At 48.0% G+C, this 19443-nt stretch overlaps 2 protein-coding genes across 11 annotated transcripts; both read right to left on the bottom strand.

Moving 5' to 3' along the window:
- Positions 1–295: 295 nt before the first annotated feature.
- On the bottom strand, positions 296–8070 carry FANCG (FA complementation group G). 6 transcript variants are annotated; one of them, XM_017671974.3, is made up of 15 exons: positions 6062–8070; positions 5653–5783; positions 5343–5433; positions 4831–4962; positions 4419–4621; positions 3758–3893; positions 3453–3583; positions 3212–3358; positions 2929–3080; positions 2494–2560; positions 1954–2243; positions 1751–1797; positions 1401–1556; positions 817–940; positions 296–663 (listed from the first exon to the last, which is right to left on the bottom strand). In XM_017671974.3, exons 2-15 carry the CDS (start codon positions 5716–5718, stop codon positions 555–557), a joined length of 1851 nt encoding a protein of 616 aa, XP_017527463.1. In that variant the 5' UTR covers positions 5719–5783; positions 6062–8070; the 3' UTR covers positions 296–554. The 6 variants fall into 6 exon arrangements, 4 of the variants coding, with proteins under 4 accessions (XP_017527463.1, XP_017527464.1, XP_017527461.1 ...); XM_017671975.3 differs by having other exon boundaries at positions 5653–5773; XR_001854929.3 differs by having other exon boundaries at positions 817–908; positions 5653–8070.
- A 219-nt stretch (positions 8071–8289) lies between these two features.
- PIGO (phosphatidylinositol glycan anchor biosynthesis class O) lies at positions 8290–18015 on the bottom strand. 5 transcript variants are annotated; one of them, XM_017671987.3, is made up of 12 exons: positions 17942–18015; positions 17487–17644; positions 16679–17219; positions 15934–16077; positions 15635–15758; positions 15163–15322; positions 14776–14955; positions 12996–14523; positions 12159–12365; positions 11740–11954; positions 11060–11130; positions 8290–10906 (listed from the first exon to the last, which is right to left on the bottom strand). In XM_017671987.3, the coding sequence occupies exons 3-12, from the start codon at positions 17187–17189 to the stop codon at positions 10777–10779; spliced, it is 3270 nt and encodes a 1089-aa protein (XP_017527476.1). In that variant the 5' UTR covers positions 17190–17219; positions 17487–17644; positions 17942–18015; the 3' UTR covers positions 8290–10776. The 5 variants fall into 5 exon arrangements, with proteins under 5 accessions (XP_017527476.1, XP_017527473.2, XP_036865750.1 ...); XM_017671984.3 differs by having other exon boundaries at positions 16679–17190; XM_037009855.2 differs by lacking the exon at positions 17487–17644 and having other exon boundaries at positions 17942–18010.
- Between the last annotated feature and the right edge of the window lie 1428 nt (positions 18016–19443).

Raw genomic sequence — 19443 nt, 5'->3', positions numbered from 1 at the left:
TGCCCTTGTCTTGAGAGGTCTCTCCAGACCATTTTCCAAACCTAACTCCACTCATTTTTTAATTGCACAGGATGAATTTGCACAGGATCCTGGGCTTTGGAGCTGTAGCTTTTAGGCAATGGTAAGGACTAAAAGCCACTGCTTCATGAGTAAGAATTCCTATAACCCTTTCTTCTACCCAGACTTCAAGCTCATGAGGTAGATGATCTTGGGAGAGCGCGTCTTAGACAACCAGCAAGCAAGTGAATAAGACAGCATTGAGCCTTCATATTTAGATATATGTAGTAGGCAGACGAGATGGATATGAGATTTTACTCAACACAAGAAAGGGGAAAACAGGGGAAAAGGTGCCATGAGCAAAGTCAATGCCTTTTTGTAAGTAGGGGTCTTCCTCTGGAACCAGAATGGTAGTAACAAGGCCAAATTTTACAGGACTATCACCAACCACTCCAATGTCAGACTTATAAGGAATGGTCAACTCCAGAAACAGAAAGACCTCCCCACAGAGAAATGGGCCACTGGGTCCCCAGCTCGGGCTCTTCAAAACATGACAGCTATATGTCAGAAGGCTCTAGCAAGGACGTCCGAAACTCTTCAAGAAGGGTTTCACGGTCAGGGGGCCGTATCCAGCTCAAACATGTTTCTAGGTACAGGGGAAGAGACCTGGAGAGCAAAAGTATAATTCCTAAGGGTGAAGGATAGGCAGAAGGCTGGACAGCCATTGCCTCCTTTTCATTCACCACCACCCAAAATAAGCCCAAAGACCCCAGGATGCCCACTGCCCCTCAGCCCCAAGCCCGCAAGCCTCAGCCTCACCATGTAGCATTATCTTGTGGCAACTTAGCTTGGGCCTCCAGTCTCCACCAGAGAGCAGTGGCCTCATCTTTCCGGTCCATCCGCCTCAGAGTCTGAAGCAGGTGAAAGGAAGCATCTTGATTACCTATAGCCCCACCCCAGAGTACAGAGCCTTAGAACTTGACGCAGTCTTAAGAATCATTTTATAAAAAGGAAAACTGAGACCTAGAGTGCATAAGTGTCTTGCCTACAGTCACACATGGAATCAGGGATACATCATTCCCAACATTCCTATCCCTGTGTACTGCTTGCCCAGGACAAAGGGCTCAGATGACCCTGCTCTTGCCCAACACATTCCCAATATAGTTATGGTTATTGTCTGAGGACACTGGGAAGACTGGGGAACTCTTAAGAAGCCTTCATACACTCCTATATTAAGTCTTGTATATGTCTTCACACCTGGGAACATCCCTAGGTATATACTACACAACCCCATTCACCCCTCCTATCCAGAATATCACTCTTCTATTAATCCCTAAGTACCTCCCCCATTTGGCCTGTCCTTGTGCATTTGTGCACAGCTGATGTCATGCAAGTATACAAACCTGGGCACATCTGCACACTGAGGAGGAAGTCCTGTAGGGCTTTGGTATCCTGATCACTGGCCACCCATTCCAGCCCACGACTAATCAAGGCAGCTGCCCGAAGCTGTTGTAGTGCCACATCTGATGTACATCCATGATCAGAGTTGGAAGCAGACCCTAGGGATCACCCCCAAAGTCAAGAAATATGTTCTCAGTCACATAGTCACCAAACCCCATGTCTCCCTCTATTGCTTTTTGTGTCTGGAGTCCCTTTGTCTTAAATCTCTTAGTGGGCTGGGACACATGAAAAGGGGACTAAAACCCACCATCACCACTTCCAGGAAGGAGGAAATAAATTATGTCTAGATCACCTTGTCCTTTGTCTTTAGGTGTGGCCCGGTAGAGCAGCTCAAGGCACCTGAAATGGGACATAGATCAGAGATGATGAGCGATGAGGAGGCATCCTCAGAAACCCTGGGATAAGTAGATAAGATGGAGCTCACCAACTCAGGTCTCAATCAGAAAATTATCCCTCCACCCTTCTCCTAGGGCCCTGGTTGGCTTCTTGGCTCACCGGCTAAATTCACTAATTGCTTCTTTTTTGGCCCCCAGGTGCACCCAGGCTTGTCCCTGAAGCAGGTAGGTGGCAGAGACCCAGAGTGGGCAGTGTGGTGACTCCTTGGATCCTTTTCTGACGTCTTCCCACAGCCGGGACATCTTGGGAAGCAGAGATGATGTGCGGCTGAGCAGCTCCTCACATACAGTCAAGGCATTCTGGGCTCGGCCTGCCTGGATCAGGGCTGCTGCTGACTCCAAGAACACCTCAGGCACACAACGCCCTGGGGGGAAGGCGGCTGGGGAGAACTGGGGTGGGAGGAGAGTACACCCTCATGAAGAGACATGAACGAATACTCCCAACCTCTTCACCAGGCTCTGGTACCATGCAGAGACCACCCATTGCTCGCTGCCCTGGACCCCTTGCTCTGGAAACCTTCCTGACCCCCAGATTGGACAGGACAGCAGAGGGAAAAACAGAAAACAGCAATCCTGCTCTACTCCAAAGAAGACTCCAACACTCCCACCTCATTGCAAAGAACCCTGAAGCCATGCCTACCTTTGACTCTGAGCCATCCAGCAACAGGGCCAGCAGATCCAAGTAATGCTCGGCAGCATCCTCTGCCCTGAGAAGTCATAGTCCATGAGCCTTATCTTAGGCCCTAATAGGGACTTCCAAGGGCTCTTAGCTAACCAAGGACCCTGGAGAGTAGAAAGGGTGGGGTTGGGGCTCCAATCCTGGCTCAGTATAGATCTAACTTCCTTACAGAATGGACTGGGGAAGAGACATAAGAGTTTTAAAGATAAAACAAGGTTAGTCTGGTTCGGGTCCAGCAGAAAGGCAGGAGGCTCAGGAATGGGGAACCTGTGTCCTGTCTCTGACTCACCCATCCACACCCCTCACTACTTTCAAGAATAGAGACAGAGGTACATCCCAGGGGAGGCATCAAAAATGGGAAAATTAGCTCAGGTGAGCAGTATGGCAGAACCTCACCTTCCCGTCTGTAGACATCGGCTTGCTAGCAGGTATTTGGCCTGGCTCTGTGTGCCACAGTGAAGGGATGAGGCTGGATCAGGTTGCGGGAGTAGCAACTCTACCTCAATGAGGAGCTGGGGGGCTTCAGAACTGTGAGTGATACTTAAGGCCTAAAAGGCACAAGAAGAAACTGTTATCTATAATCTCTGAGAGCCATACTTCCTTCTATTTATACCTTGACTAGTTCTCCCAATGCAAGCATCTCAGCATCCCCGTATCTTCACCTGGCATAGTGTCTTACCTCAACCAGCAGCTCCAGACTCTCCAGCTCTGCTGCTGTGTTCCCCAGTTGCCGATATAGCCTGGAGGCCTCCAAAAGTGGGGGGCCCCAGGTTGACCCATGTTTCAAGGCTTCAACCAAATACAGCAGACCTCTCTGTGGATTTCCCTAGAAGGGTGAGAGGACACAAGCATCAGGTAACCTCACAAAGGAGAAAGTCGTCCATAATGCCCATGGTTTCCCCAACCCACCCTGTCTTTACCATCTTACGGAGACAAGTCCCCAGGGCTGTGTACACCTGGACCAACACAGGCCGTGGGCACAGACCTGAGGCTGCTTCATGCAAGCAACTCAGTGCCCTGGGCAGGCTCCCTGTGATCAGCTCCTGGAGGCCTAAGGGCAATCAGGGTGTGACTTAGAGAAGCCCATAGAGCAGGGGACTTGATAGGGAACAAGAGCACAGGGAGGCTCTGATGAGCTAAATGAGACACGACAGGAAAGGCCGAGCCAAAGGACCTCTTAAAACATGCAGTGGGGAGGAAGGGATGAGCCAGACTGCTAGCTAACCTTGGCGATAAGCAGAAGCTGTCAGAAGGACATCCCTCAACTCCCGGGCATCCTGCAGGGTCAACGGGGCATCTGACTCCTCAGCTGGAGGGCTCCAAGTTTTCAGAAGCAGCAGCAGATCTTCAGAGGCCCCACTCTGGGGAGAGAAGGACGATAAGAAGGTCCAAGCCTGTAACAACCCCTCCTTCTCCTGTTTCAGTCTACCCTGGCTGGACCTTGAACTTAAAGGACGTCCTGATTTTCACTCCTTCAATTTTGAGAGATAGATATCTGTGGAGCAATTTAAAGAGAGGAAGAAAAACCTGGGGTAGTAATGATCTATTCTAGTGCACCTCTCACTAAGTATAAACCCATGAAGACACAGGGCAAGGATCATGTACGTGTAATGGTAAGAAGGCTGAGGGTGGGGAAGTGACTTCAGAAAGGTTATGAGAGTCCTAACCATATCTAACATCATTAATGTTTAAAAAGTGGTCCCAAGAGAATCCCCCAGTGAGGGACCAACCAGAACAAGGTCACCTAAAAGTCCCAGAGAGAAGCCTTCTTCTGACCACGAACCCAGCAGCCAGTCCAGCACACAAAGATATTACTGCAGCTGGGAGGGGTTAGAGAAGGAAGAGACCCTTTGATCCAGGTGAGCCAGGGAAGTGTCCCACATTACCTGGCTGCCACTCAAGGTCTGTAGCAGTAAGGTCAAGTCCCAAAGACGATCAGTGCTGAGCCAAAGGGCAGCCTGCAGGCCAGCTAGGTGGTGAAGGGCAGGTAGTAGCTCTGGTGGAAGGGAGGAAGAATGGAGGACAGAGTCCCACAGCCCTCCAAGTCCATGTTCCAGCCTTGACCCCAGCTGCTCCTGGGTCTCCAGCACTGTAGAGAACACACACATACAGCTGAGGTGGGACCTCATCTCTGCAGGAATCCAAAGGTCACAAAGGTGCTCTTGATCTGAGGAGCACATGACGGACCAGAAAAGAGCATAATCTTTTCTAATTATGATGCTTCTCTCATCCTCCTTGCAATGACTTAAATCCAGACTGAGGCTGGCAGGAGAATGGAAGGCAATCTTTAGCCCTTACCTCTCTCTAGGCCCCATTGGATATCCTGTGCCTGGTCGTCAGTGAAACCCTGGGCCAGACTCACCCTCAGGGTAATGAAGTTGCAGATAACAGTCAATTCCAAGTGGAGAAGAGGATCAGCTGCAGGGAGCCCTGGAGCAACAAATGCTGCGCTCACAGATGGCTCCTCCATAAGATACCCCAAAGAAGATCCCAACCCAGAGATCACCCCACCCCAACCAAAATGGCCTCAATAAAGAACCCACCCGTTGCAGTTTGGAAAGGGCATAAAGTTCTCCAAATTAGACTATCCTGGAAAGCACTTTTTCAAATGCTGCTGTGTGTGTGTTTACATGTGTGTGTAAGAAGGAGAGAGATTTGTCTGTACAAAGACGATTCCATTCTAGTCTTGGCTGTTCCTTAAGCAGGAACCCCTGCCCCCTGAATAATCACCTCAACCCCAGAAATGAAGAAAAATGGGTCTCTGGCTGTGGAGAAGGGGAACTGACCATCCTGGGGAAGACCCTGCTTACCCTGCAGACTATGGAGAAGTACCCTGAACCCTTCCAGTGCATCTTGAGCCAATTGCTGTCTCCTCAGAGACAGACCAGAGTCCTGAGCCACCTGCCAAGTGTGGGATGGGATGTCACTGAGGATCAGTCCTTACCTCTCCCCTTGCAACAGTGGCAAGGGGATCTTGGAAATGTCATCTCCAGTCATGTCTAGCTCTTGGGGGAAGGTCAAGCTCAGCCTCTCCCTACTGGCTGGGACGATCCCACTGCAAACCTTCTTTCTGGCTGTTTGGGGCTGCAAAGCTGGTTTGGGTCCCAGCAATCCTATTACCTTGGCTTGTCGCACTAGCTGGTCATTCTTTTCCCTCCACAGATCCAGGCAGCTGTCATGTAACATTGAAGAGTCCAGAGGGGTCCAGTGGGACGTGGTGGCCGAGGCTGGGCCCGGACACCTGGAGGGAGCTGCTGAAGGGTAAGCCTGGCCCCGCCAAAGCCCCCACCCGAGCGGGGAGGAGTCGGTGCACTTCCGCATCCACCCGCGGCTCCCTTGACTCCCCAAGGCCTTAGCCTGGGCGGCCTGCCCTTTCTGGGAGAATGGACTCTCCTTACCGCCTCTCCGGCTTCTACCATCGCCTCTTCCACCCTAGCCTCTGGCGGGCCCCGCCCGCAAAACTCTAGGCCGCGGTCGGTCGTCTCCAAGGGTAAGCTGCCGCGGGAAACTCGAAAAAAAGAGCGCTTACCTGACCAGAGAGGGAGGCTGAGGACAACTAGAGGCGGGGCCGTGTCGGGATGCGGAGGTCGTTCTGCTCGCCGCTCCGCCTGCTAGGCCTTCGCAGAGATAAGCCTTGGGAAATCTATTGCTACAGAACCCGAGGTACAGCCCTTCCCTTGCAGCCACACTGGCAGGTCTGTCTCGTCTCCGCCGCCGCCGGAGGGCAGGTTCGCGCGACGCATGTTGGGAGTCGTAGTCCTCCGCAAAGCCGCCACAGACAGTCTAGCCCCGCTTAAAGTACCTCCAAAAGGAACTGACTCGAGCCCAGGCTCTCGGTAATCAGCCCAGCCTTTCTCTGCTTTCCGTGGAGCGCCAACACTCTCACCAGTCTCCTCCGACTGGTCGGCAGCGCGGCCCGGTGCTTGTGCAGCCTGCACTGCTCAAAGGTACCTACCTTTCAACAAATGGGAGTTAGGAAAAAAAACTCCCAAACCGCGACTCTTACCGTACATAAAACCAACTCAAAATGGGAAGTCGAACTTCATTAAAATTAAAAACTCTTATGCCTCAGAGATACCATCAAGAAAAATTAAAAGTCACAAAGTGAGAGAAATTATTTGCAAATCATACACCTCGTAATGGACTTGTATCCACAATATGTGATTCTCAAAGCCCAATAATAAAAACTTTTTTAAACCATTTTAAGATAGGCAGAAAAAAATGAATAGATATTTTACCAAAAAAGATACACAGATGGCTAAAAAGCACATAAACAGATAAGCATCATTAGCCATTAGGGGAATACAAATTAAAACCATGAGATACCACTAGGTACATACATATATAGAATGGCTACAATAAAAAATGCCAAAGTTGATGATGATGTGGAGAGACTGAAACCCTAATATATCGCCGGTGATTCTCAAAGCCTAATAATAAAAACTTTTTAAAACCATTTTAAGACAGGCAGAAAAAAATGAATAGACATTTTACCAAAAAAGATACACAGATGGCTAAAAAGCACATAAAAAGATAAACACCATTAGCCATTAGGGAAATACAAATTAAAACCATGAGATACCATTAGGTACATACATATATAGAATGGCTACAATAAAAAAATGCCAAAGTTGATGATGTGGAGAGACTGAACCCCCATATATTGCTGGTGGGAATAAAATGGTATAATTACCTTGCAAAAGTTGGGCAGTTCCTTAAAAAGTAAATCATAAGCTTACCTAGGACTCATCAATTCCACTCTAAGGAATCCATGCAGGAAAAATGAAAACATATGTCTACCCCAAGACTTGAATGTAAATGCTCATAGCAACTACAAAAATATTCGTTAATAACTAAAAAACTAGAAACAATCAAAATGTCCATCAGTTGATCATAGCCACACAATGGAGTATGACTCAGCAATAAAAATGGGCAAAATGTGATACATATGTCAACACGAATGAATCTCAAAAACATTATTTTAAGTCACAGAAGCCAGACCAAAAAGCCACAAGTTGCATGATTGTATATGTATGAAATGTCCAGAGAAGACAAACTTACAAAGACAGAAAACAGATCAGTGGCCTGAGTGGGACTGGGGATTGATTATAAATCAAGTGTAGGCAATTTGTGGGAGTGATGAAAATTTTATAAAACTCATTGTAGCACTTGAAAATAGTTTTTTATATGTAACACAAAAAGCACAACAAAAAAAAATAGGATGAATTAAACTTCATAAAAATTTTTAAAATTTGAAAATAAAAACATGAAAAAAATTAATTCCTGACTGAACAGTTCCAGAGTGAAGGAAATTAAAAAGACATGACAAGTACAATACGTGATCTTAAGCTGAATCCCATATTAATGAGTAAAAACTGCTATGAACATTTTATTGTGTCAGCTGATGAAATTGGAATACTGATGATAAATTTAAGTATCATACTATGTAAATTTAACTTAAGTTGGTAAATGTACTGGGGAGTTTATAAGAGAATATCCTTACTCAAGGAGGCAGAAGGGTAAAGGGCCATGTCGTCAACATGTAACTGTCTCTCAAAAGGTTTGGAAAAATGATTTTGAGGTGGAGATGTGTGTGGTGTGGTGCGCAATCACTTAAGAACATGAACAAAGGTTAAGGCAAGTGGGGCAAAATATTGACAGTATGTTAATAAAATGCCTACAGATATTCTTTAAGTTTTTTTAAAATTTTGTACTTCAGATGATGCTATCAACAAAATGAAGACAACCCACAGAATGGATATTTGCAAATCATATATCTGAAAAGTGACTTGTATCTAGAATATATAAACAATGCATATAACTCAATAATAAAAAGACAACCCAATTAAAAACAGATAAGGATCTGAATGGACAGTTCTCCAGTAAGCACAAGAAAAGATGCTCAACATCATTTGTCATCAAGGACATCAAACCAGTACCACAATGAGATATCACTTCATACCCACTAGGATGGTTAAATTCAAAGATAGGTAGTAAGTATTGGCATAGATGTATAGTAATTGGTATCCTCATACACTGCTGATGGGAATATAAAACGGTGCAGCAGCTTTGGAAAAAGGACTGGCAGTTCCTCAATAAGCTAAACATAGATTTACCACATGACCTAGTAATTCCACAATATAGCACTAGGTATAAACCCAATAAAAATTAAAATATGTCCAAACAAAACTTGTATATGTATGTTCACAGCAGCATTATTCAAAATAACCACAAGGTGCGAATTACCCAAATGTCCACGAGTGGATGAATGGATAAACAAAATGTGATATATCCACACAATGGAATATTATATGGCCATAAAGAGCCAAAGTACTGATACATGCTGCAACATGAACTTTGAAAACATCAGTCTGAGTGAAAGAAGCCAGACAGAAAAGGCCACATATTATATGATTCCATTTATATATTACATCTGGATGAGGCAAATACAGTCAGAAAGTAGATTAGTGGTTGTCCACAGGTAGGGATTAGGATGGAGAGGGCTGGAGGGTTATAGGAAGAGTATTTTCTTTTGGGGTTGATTAAAATATTCCAAGACTGTCATGATGGTTGTACAACTCTGAATATACTAAAAGTCACTGAAGCGTAAACTTTAAATGGGTCAATTTTATAGTAAATTGTACCTTGATAAATAAAGCTCTGGAAAAAAGAAATGTTAGTGTGGAATGGACTCTTTGATGTAAGATAAAAAGCAGAGGTAAGAAATTTTAATAGTGTAATGTATCTTTCTCTGAAAGGATCTTGTAGATAGACCAGGAGAAAAGGACATAGTGATTGGCAGAGCTGCAGATTACCTTAGGCTCCAGGGAAGGGGACTCCCTGCAAAAACAAACAAACAAACAAACAAACAAATGAACAAAGGCAGGTAGGGGAATCTAACTAGGACAGGGTAAGGGACTGGGGTCTGAAACCCTTCCCATGGATGTTAGGGATAAAACAGAAGGGGTCTTAATTTTTTCTCACAGAGGCACTGTCTGCTTCCTAGATGCTTGGAAGTTGTGTCCACCAGATTGAAGGAGGGGAAAGGATTTCTTCCTAATTAATCTAACAGTCTAGCTGGGGCCTAACTTCTCTTCTTGCATTATTAAACCTATTCCTGCCAGGGCTGCCAATATCCCATCCTCTAGTTGCTTGAAACAGTACACACTTTTCATCATCTTTCTATTTGATTTCTGTAGCACTAGAGACTTGGCCACTAATAATCAGAACTTTTCCTTTAGCTACCACAGTAGTGGATGCCTTTACTTCACAATCACAGCTACTCAGCTTTTCTTCTTTCTGCAAATTAACAGTAGGTGGTGTCCCAGTTTAATATGTATTCTCTTCAATCTCCTCCTATCCTGAGCACTCTCACATCTCAGGCCCCAGTCCTCACCCTACTCCTCGAAGCCTTTCCCCCCATCCTTTGATGGACATTTCCCCAAGGATTTCATGACACAGGAATAATGAGGTGTATGGAAGGCACAGGAGACATGCATGAAGAGTAGTAGATTCAGTTTTGGCTTCAAGTCAGGAATAATCAATGGGATAAGGTAGAATGCTGTGTACGATAGGCAAGTAGGTCTGATAAAAAGCAACATACGTTTGGGAAACAAGGAAGGCCTAGTGAAAGGCAAAGGGTGTTTGGAGAGAAAGGACACAGTAGAGGAGGGGACACAGCACTATTTGGGGCTTGAGATAGTGGAAGTCTGTGTACTCCATGATGCCTGGGCTTGTCTTTTCAGCCATCTCTTCTATCAGCCAAAGCATAAGAATTTAAGAAAGTATGTTGCATGGCAAAGAACATGGAAGGTAGGATAAGAGAAGTGATTTGGAAAGAGGTGGGGAAGTGAATTCAGATGACTCAATCACTTCCCACATGTTCTCAGGTGCAGCCAGGTCGGCATTAGATGGCTGATCCCATCTGTGCCTGGTGGGAGGGGAGACTGATCATCTCCCTAATCCCTATAGGACAGTGGGGGCTCCCCCGCATTTCAGACACACATATTTACATTATTATTTTATTCCACTTTAGAGACCACCCCATGCATCCAAAGCAGGATCAGGCTACACTATAATTATGGATTATAAAATAACGAAGTCCCAGATGCCAGTAGCTCTTGGCTGCATGGTGGTAAGAAATGTGGCTAAGCCTCTCTTGCAGATGATACAGCACCCATACAGGCCAGAATGGACTGTCCTCCAGTTCTCCCCATAGCCAGGAGCCAGCACATGCAGCCTGGACTACCTCTGCTGGGCCAGAACTAGCCGCCTGAACCAGGAGCTCACAGCACCATCCACTCGCATCACCAAAGCTATGCCCAGAAAAAGTCCCACGCTGCTCACAATGAAGCCTACTGCCTCAAAAATGAACCTGCAAAGAGAAGCAGAGAATCTCAGGGGACACTGAGAGTAGGTCTAGAACCTTTTGCCTCATGAGGCAAACTTTGTCCACCCTGGATGTTCATTTCTTTGCTCCAAGCTTCACCGTTCCCAATATCAATAGTTCTCAAGCAAATCCACTCACTTGGGGGCAAACACCTTCCAGACCATGAGATGCCGGCGGAGGATGCAGGCTGCCAAGGCACATGCCAAAATCTAAGGGAGAAGAGGAGGGGTCAAGTTACTTGGGAAAGGGAGAAGGAAGTGGGTCAAAGAGAGAGTCACTGTAGACCTCTGTGAAGAATGGGAGGAGTAGGAAAGTAGTGTGTGTCAGTGGAAAAATCTCTGGGCTAGGAGTTAGGAGACCTAATTGTTTTCCAAGCCCCACTGTAACTCACTGTGATCTTGGGCAAGCACCACCCATCTGTGTTGCTTACACTCAGGCTGGCTCTGCCTCCCAGAGTGGAGGGAAATGCCAGAGTCACACCCTCTGCCACTGAAGACAAGGACCCATGACCACAGCTGGGACAAACTCCTGGACATCATCTCAGCTTTTCCAGTCCTCCCACTAATGAAGTAACCCCCAAACACAACCAGCAAGATCCAGATCTAGCTTGCAGAGAGGAAATAATCTAAGACTAGGAATAAGGAGTCCCATGTCAGGTCTCAGTACAGCCATTTGAGGCCACTAGCTTTGGGCAACCACTTTGCTTATTTGTATCTCAGTCAAGGCTCTCTCCCAGGGCTTTGGCAAAGTATGAAACAAAGATTAAGTGATGTACAGAAGAGAAAAGGTTACTAACTCCATGATTCCCCTGCACACACCTGAATACCAAGGACAAAGAGGTACTTGAGGCTCAGTTGCAGAAGCGCTGCATTGAAGTGGTGCGGTGCATCCCGGAGCCGCATCTCCATTAGTGGCTCCTCCTCCTCCTCATGCATGACTCTGGCCTCAGCTTCATCCCCTGGGGGGTGCTGCCTTTTCCGGGGCCCTTGACTGTCACATAGGAAAGGCCAGAGCAGGAGCAATGGACAACCTACTGCCTCAGAGGAAGGTGGGGCTAGAATCAATGGAGGATTCCGGGACCAGGCCACCCTGGCCCCTAACTATTCTAGTTGTTAGCACAGGCCAATGGGTAGCAAAGATCCAACAAAATCACATCTCCCCACTCAAACCCATGTATTTTCTCTCCTTCCATAAAACCAGAGTAAACAGTGGAAGCAAAGGAGGAGTGAGGAGGTACCTGCAAAGAGGAGATGGGAGGCAAAGGTGTTGGCTCCCACCAGCAAAGCAGGCAGCCAGGTGGAGGAGCCATGACCCTCTGGGAATCCCACGAAAGCTGCATGCCAATGGATAGCTGGAAAGACAGGCTGATGGCCTGTGGAGTAGAAGGTCTGTGTGGCCATGAGGGCCCAAGCAGAGACTGCCTGCCATGGCACAGTAAAAGGACCTAGAGGAAGAAATAAACCTTTTTAGTCACATCCCACTCCTGAATTCATAGCCTGCTGCCGCAGATCACATATGCCTACTACTTTAGTGCTGAATTTCATACATGTATACACTACCCATGCCCATCACCCCAACCTCCTTACGGTCCATATTCTGCTATTCTAATTCTCTCTGTGGCATAAAGCTCCATTTCTCTGAACCCCAATGAAAGAGGCTGAATGACCAATCTCTTTCTCATATACACACAGCTCTCTATCGTATTATATGCTCATAATTCACCACTCCCATCACTGGAAAAATCAGGGAATGTGCTCATGAAGATGCAGCATTTCCTAAGAAATGAGTTTTGGAGTACCTCTTGTCTCCCTCTTCCTGAGCTTTGCTGGCCCCCAAAGCCTGATACATAAAAGCAACCCAACTCCAAGCCCAAGTGCATGCATACAGGGAGGGACCAATTAGCTTGGCTAGCAGATAAGAGATAGAACTTCAGGAAGACCTTCCCAACTGTGTAAGGGCTGAGGCCCTGTGTCAAGGTGAAGAACCTGTGGAGCAACTCCTCCCTGGAAATAAGAGGGGTTGAACTCACATCACTACTGCCCTTGGATGAATCAGGGCTGAGGTATGTATTTACCAGGGGTGGTGATGGGTATCCCAGCAGCAAGCAGATGCAGGAGAAGGAAGCTCTGCAGAAACAGAAGCAGGAACACAAGGCTAATGCGCTCTGCATGCAACAGCAGAAGTGGGAAGGCCAAGAGAGTGAGCGCTGTGACCATAGCAGCTGAGTAGACGCTCCCCAGCTGATAAGCAGCCACTGTCAAGGGGCCCTGTGATTTGGTCCTCTCTAGTCGGTCCCGGAACTCCTCCTGCATGTGTCGGTAGATTTGAGGAACTACATAATCCAAGTCAGCCTGAGAAGTTGGGGGGCCTGAGAAGGGAGTAAGGACAGTCCTAGTCCTTGGAGCACCCATTGCAGCCTTTACCAGCACAGTCACAGGCCTCCAGAGCAGTAGCACAAGCCCAGAAGCAGCCAGCCCTGCCACAGCCCGAGGTAGCACAACTGATGCCCCCGCAACCAGGGCCCGGAGACGTGGGGGTGCTTCATCTGCCCCTGAAGCCAATGCCCAGTAGGCAGCAGTGCCCAGTACCATCAGGGGCAGCCCCCAGCGTATGAAGAGGACAGGGGGCTCCGGGCTCTTGAGATTACTATAGTGGTGAAGCCACAGGCGCACAGCAGCTAACAGGGCTATCAGAGCCCCCACGCAAGCTCCATACCACAAATTTTTGGTTCGACTACCCACCATGGATGCCAAAGGACTCAGCCAGGGAGAGGAGCAGCAAGCAGGTGTCTCTTCAGGGCAGCGATGAAAGAGGCCAGCTAGCCTTATACATAAAAGCAACCCAACTCCAAGCCCCAGGGCATGAACACCATTGTGCCGTGGGGAGTCTGGTGGGGCCAAGAAGCCAAGGCGGGGTATTGTGAGTAGCTTAGGTGACAGCAGCTTGCCCTCCCAGTGAAGCTGGGCAACCAGGAGCAAGATAAGTGAACCCAAAAGGAATGGGGTGGCCCTGGCCTCAGCTACAACAAAACTATCAGAAAAGAAAGCAGCAAAGCGAATGATCAGGAGAAACAGGACAGGCCCAGGCATGGGAAGGAGGGCTGCCAGTGGCCTGTTAGACTCCCAGCCAGCCCAGCCTTTCCACAGAAGAGGCAGGAGGGTGCCCACTGCAGCCACAGCCCCTAGAACCACTGGATCCAGCTTCAGTCCAGCAGCTGTCAGGAATCCAGCACATGCTACAGCCCCAGCCAGACCCCAGGCCATGGGTATTAAGAAAAGAGGGCAGAAGTTGAAGCCTGGGGATGTTGCCCACTGGGATGCCAGCAGGCACAGAAAGCAGGCAGCAGCCAAGAGAGCAGTGCCGCCTGCCATGTGGACCAGGGAGAAACGAGCCCAAGATTCAATGCACATGGCTCGAACTCCCCGCAGGAACTGCTGCAGCTCAGTAATCACAGTCTGTAGTGCTGCCTCAGCCCCCTGGGGGCTCTGCAGAAGACGCTGGTAGTCAGCAGAGGCCTTGGAAAATAGGTTCTGCAGTCGATGAAGCTCCTTAACTTGGAGGTCCTGAGCAGCAGCTGAGTAGGTGTGAAGAAATCGGGACACCTGGCAGAAAAGGTCAGAGGCCAAGGGAACAGGTCAGAGATATAAACTGGGAAAGAGCAAGAATAGGTACCAAAGCAGGTATCTGGGAATCAGGGACCCAAACTCTGTCCAGGACAGGGGGAAGGGAGGGATAATGGGAGGATATTTCTATGGAAGGTGGGATTAAGACTGAACTAAGGACAGTGGAGTGGGTCATTATGCTTCTCCCATGCCTACCCTAGCTGTTATGTGGAAGCCCAACCCATTACTTACCTGCTGAGCATTTAAATGGAGAGCTGAGGCCTGGGCAACAGCAGAAGAGTAAGGTTGCGAGCCTTCGACCTCTGAGAATAGCTCAGCCATCACCTCCCCAATGTTCCCAAATGGAATGGGCAGGCCCAGCAGCAGGGCCAGTGTAGGCACTAGGCTGACTTGAGGAACTACCTCTGGCTCCTAAAGAACAAGGACAGGGTCAATAGGTTCACCAGAGTTAAGGTCAGTGTTTGTGATGGAAGACATTGGGGCCTACATAGGACATGAGAGTGGGGGATGCCTCGATCATGAACTTATGGGCCTAAAATGAAGGCATCCACAAGGATGCTGTAATCCTGACGTGGGCTGAATCCCAGGAGACCAAACAAAGCACACCTCAGGCCTCACCTCTGGTGGGGTGCTGGGGAAGAGGGCTGTTGGACTGTACAGAAAAAGCGCAGCTGAGATCTCCAGTTCACTGTCCCCTCCATGGTCCCCACTCATGGTCATCCCATGGTCCCCAATCACCACCAGCAGTGTGTCATTCTCCAGACGCTCCACAAGTCGTCTGGGGCCAAGAAATGTGTCAGAGAGTAAGGATGGATAAACATTTTTCTCAGGAACCCATTCCGCCCAGCTGTAACTTCCATTAGTAGAGCCTATATGTCTGGCAAAGAGACACCTCTTTAGTTATGACCCTATTGCCTCAGTTACACGAGTTACTCAAGACAGATAAGGCCCCTATCTTCAGAAAAAAGCCTATACAAGACAGAATTCAACTAGGAAACAGGCCCCAAGATAAGGACTTTTTCTCTTGGTATCATTTATCCTGAGATTTTCAGACACAAACCCACTCCCCCAGCCCATGACCCACACTCACTGGATCACCTGGTCCATCTGGCTAAGTTTCTTGGCCATTTCAGGGTGGTAAGGGCCATGCTTGTGGCCACAGTGATCCACACCCAGGAAGTGAGCAATCAGCACGTCCCATTCACCACTGTCCACTGTGAAGGGAAGAACACTGAGCACAGGGGACTAAGGCCCACTTCTCAATCCCAGCCAGGCTGTCAGTCCTCTGTCCAGGGACAGACCATTGCACCCATGGGAGACTTGGAATTGGTGACCTGAAGCAGCCTCCCCAGCTCCCAGTCTTAGGCCTGCCTCTGGCGCCATGCTCACTGGTCGGGTAAAGGTGTTCCAGGATGCCATTGTCCACTGTGTGTAGGTCTCTGACATTGAAGGATGGGAAGAAGAAAGCTTGGGAGAAAGCTCCAGGGAAAAGATCTTTCCACGTGTCATCTCCCATGAAGACCACACGCCTTCCTGTAGGGACATGAGAGCAGGTCACAGTCTGAGTAGGTATCAGGGCAGGGGAAAAGAAACAAGGAAGCCCTGTGAAGACCCATCAAAAATCCCAACCATTCATTCTAAGGCATAGCAGTTCCATCCAGCAACTCTTTATTGTTCGTGGCCTAAAACTTTCTGCCAGGAAGCTCTCCCTGATAACCATACTTCTCCCAGACCTACACTCCTTGTTCCTACAAAAGGGTCTGTATTCTCAGTCCCTGGCTAACTCTGCTGCTGTTTTTACTGTGTATGTCTTACTTTTTCCAAATCAGTTAGTGGACAGTGCCTGGACCCTCTGCTCTCTTCTCCACACTTGTGAAGTTACCAGACCCACATCTTTTCCTGTCTCTCCACACCCCTTAGAGCTCCCAAAAAAGTAAAACACCCCATGCAGATTAGAAACTGCAGAAGAACAAAGCCTGGACCTGCACTCCCTGCATGGCCCTGGGCTCTTTCTCTTCTTACCCTTCTACAGCATAGTCAAGCATCCAGCTGGGCACCCAAAGTTCTAGTTCTCTGATTTCTAAAGAATAAATTTGCCAAGGTATTCTTGGTCTCTAAAGAGGCCCAGACTAACCTGTACTGGTGAACTGTTTAATGAGATTGTCTTCCACTATAGCATAGCTGGCAAAGTTACTGCCAGCATCAACAAAGGTAGGCAGCGAGCCAGTGGTGAGTGCCTTAAGGCGCTGCATGGTGGTGGTGGGCGGATCAGCCTTGGATTGGTAGAGCCTGGCATGGTGGGGCTGAATCTCCAAGATCCTCTGTAAGGTGCCCAGTTTTCCCAGGAAGGGCAGTAAGACAGGAGGCTCCCCAGAAGCATGTGAGTGCTGGGGCTGGGTGAAGTCAAATCGCAGAGCATCTATCAGCACCAATACAACCCGGGAGAACCGAGGAGCCATCCAGCAGGCCCCAGGCTCCTGTCGACTCCCCCATGGCAGGGATCCTGGGCCTGGGGGCTCTTGGCAGCTGCTATGGTTGGTGAGCTCCAAACGGGTAAGCAGGAAGCCACTGGTGAAGAGGGCAATGCCCGCGTAGAAGAGGAAGCAGACCCAGGCCAGGGAGAGCAGCACTGAGATCTTCTGCATCCTGGTGGTGGCGAGGGAGGGAATTCATCACTGTGGGGCAAAAAAATAGTGGATATTCTGGTCCCTCAATATAAAGCCCAGCTAGAATCACTTTCTCTTGGAAGCCCTCCTGAATATAAACAGTCCCAGAGCCAACCCAATGCAATACTCCTCTCCACCAGTGTTCCTGAAGGTGAGGTCCACAGACTATGGGCATCAACCCGGAGCGGCTGTTTAAAATGTTCATTTCCAGACCCCACCCCAGATCTACTCAATCAAGAACTTAGCGGGTGGAGCGTTAAGAATTTGCATACGTACTCGAGGAGAGCCTAATGAAAAACAGTCCACGAGCGACACTTATTCCAAGTGGTAGACTGTTCTCTGAGTTTCTCCTCTTCTCTCCTTGTCAATCAACACCCCTTAGGTGGCCAGGACTCGTAGCCGCAGAGAAACCCAGGTCAGGCAGACGGCGCCGCCTGACGGGGACCGAGGGGACGAAGGGGAGAAATCATTCCGTTTCCGGACGGCCAGGTTTGCCTGAAGAGGTGCGACCTCCCCAGCGCAGCAAGGCAAAGACGTGGGGTCTAGAGCCGGTTAGCCTCGCCGGAACCCAGACGTCCAAGCTCTACCTTCTCCGGTGGCTACCAGGCCTCCGCCTGGGCACTCTGACCCCGGTACTGGGCACGCTATGCTACAAACTGGGGAGCTAACCCCTTACTGAAGGGAGAGGGCAGTGGGGAACGTCCAGGCGGCTCTCGGAGAGCCTAGCTTACCTTGACCGGCTCGCGGAAGCGCGGCGGTGTCTCCTGCGACCTGGCACCACAGATGTGCGCGCGGCAGACAGAGCGGCCCGCGGGGGCTCGATCGCCATCTGCTGGCGCCTTCGGGGGAGTTCGGCAAGGAGCGCGGGGCTGGCCAGGGATGGAGCGTTTGGTGAAAGATTATAGTAATTTAGGAGAATTGGGGACAAGGGACTAAGCTAGAATTCAGGGAACCACTGTCCCATTCTTGATTAAGACTAGGAGTTAAGCCTCTGGAATCAAACTTAATTTGAATCTTACCTCTGCCACTCACTGACATTATTGGGCATTAACTCACCCGTAAAACAGGGATAAATGATATTTATTTTCTCCTTTTTGCTTAGCTGACTCCAACTGATAGATTTTTTTTTATTCCTCTTCTCCAAGTCTTTCAATGGCTCTTACAACTCAATAATAAAATTTAAACAATTCAATTTAAAAATGGGCAAAGAATCCAAATAAACATTTCTAAGATATATAAATGACCAACAAACACGAAAAGATGCTCAGCATCATTAGTCAGCAGGGAAATGCTGGCAGTGCCACTTCAAACCCACTAGGATGGCTGTAATAGAAAAGACAAGTATTGGTGTGGATGTGGAGAAATTTGACCCCTCATATGCTACTGTTGGGATTGTAAAATGGTGCATCATCTTTGGAAAACAGTCTGGTACTTCTCTAAAAGGTTAAACATATAGTTACCACATGATTCAGCAATTCCAATCCTAGATGTATACCCAAGACCAAAACATGTCCACATAAGGACTTGCACATAAAGTTTCATAGTAGCATTACCTATAAGAGCCAAAAGGTGGAAACAATGGAAATGGCCTTACTGATGAATGGATAAACAAAACATGGTATAATCTATAGAATATCTATAGAATATAATTATGCCATAAAAAGGAATGAAATACTGCTACATGCTACTGTAATGGATGAGCCTTAAAAACATCATGCTGACTGAAAGAAGCCAATCACAAAATAGCATGTTATATTTTTCCATTTATGTGAATACATAAATCTACAGAGACAGTAAATTAGTGGTTGCCTAGGGCTGGGGGAATGGGAGTAACTGCTAATGGTGGGATAGGTATGCAGAGTGGTGATAAAATTGTTCTAAAATTGTTGCATAATTTAAAATGGTTGCATAACTGTGAATATACTACAAATTACAGAATTTACACTTTAAATGGTGAATTGTATGGGAACTATTTTCAGTAAAGCTACTATTAAAAGCAAAACAAAAAGCTTCTCCACTGGTTTCTCATCACAGAGTAAAGCCTAAGTTCCTATAAGTGGCCCTACCTGGCCCTACAAGTCTACACACCTAGCTCCTCAATTTCCCTCTGATTCTTCCGGCTGCCACTTTGCTTCCTTAAGTCTGTTCCATTGACCATAGCTCCATTGCTCTTCCAGATATAAGGCAGGCATGCTCTGCCTCAGGGCCTTTGCATTTGCAGTCTCCTGTCAAC

The sequence above is a fragment of the Manis javanica genome, chromosome 2 (genome assembly GCF_040802235.1).
Source record: "Manis javanica isolate MJ-LG chromosome 2, MJ_LKY, whole genome shotgun sequence".
NCBI classification, from domain to species: Eukaryota; Metazoa; Chordata; class Mammalia; order Pholidota; family Manidae; genus Manis; species Manis javanica.
Note: the sequence above shows the minus strand (reverse complement) of the source record. Positions and strands in the feature narration are given on the sequence as shown.

What these genes read in the sequence shown, in the direction of transcription:
- FANCG (XM_017671972.3), bottom strand. Translation starts at nt 5,853, where the DNA reads ATGCGGAAGTGCACCGACTCCTCCCCGCTCGGGTGGGGGCTTTGGCGG. An exon ending in AGCTTCTGCTTATCGCCAAG is followed by an intron (nt 3,584 to 3,757) that starts GTTAGCTAGCAG and finishes GATTGCCCTTAG; the next exon opens with GCCTCCAGGAGCTGATCACA. An exon ending in CGATGTCTACAGACGGGAAG is followed by an intron (nt 2,561 to 2,928) that starts GTGAGGTTCTGC and finishes ATGACTTCTCAG; the next exon opens with GGCAGAGGATGCTGCCGAGC.
- PIGO (XM_017671987.3), bottom strand. Translation starts at nt 17,189, where the DNA reads ATGCAGAAGATCTCAGTGCTGCTCTCCCTGGCCTGGGTCTGCTTCCTC. An exon ending in TCTTTGTCCTTGGTATTCAG is followed by an intron (nt 11,131 to 11,739) that starts GTGTGTGCAGGG and finishes CTTCTCCCTTAG; the next exon opens with ATTTTGGCATGTGCCTTGGC. An exon ending in TGGAAGGTGTTTGCCCCCAA is followed by an intron (nt 10,907 to 11,059) that starts GTGAGTGGATTT and finishes TTCTCTTTGCAG; the next exon opens with GTTCATTTTTGAGGCAGTAG.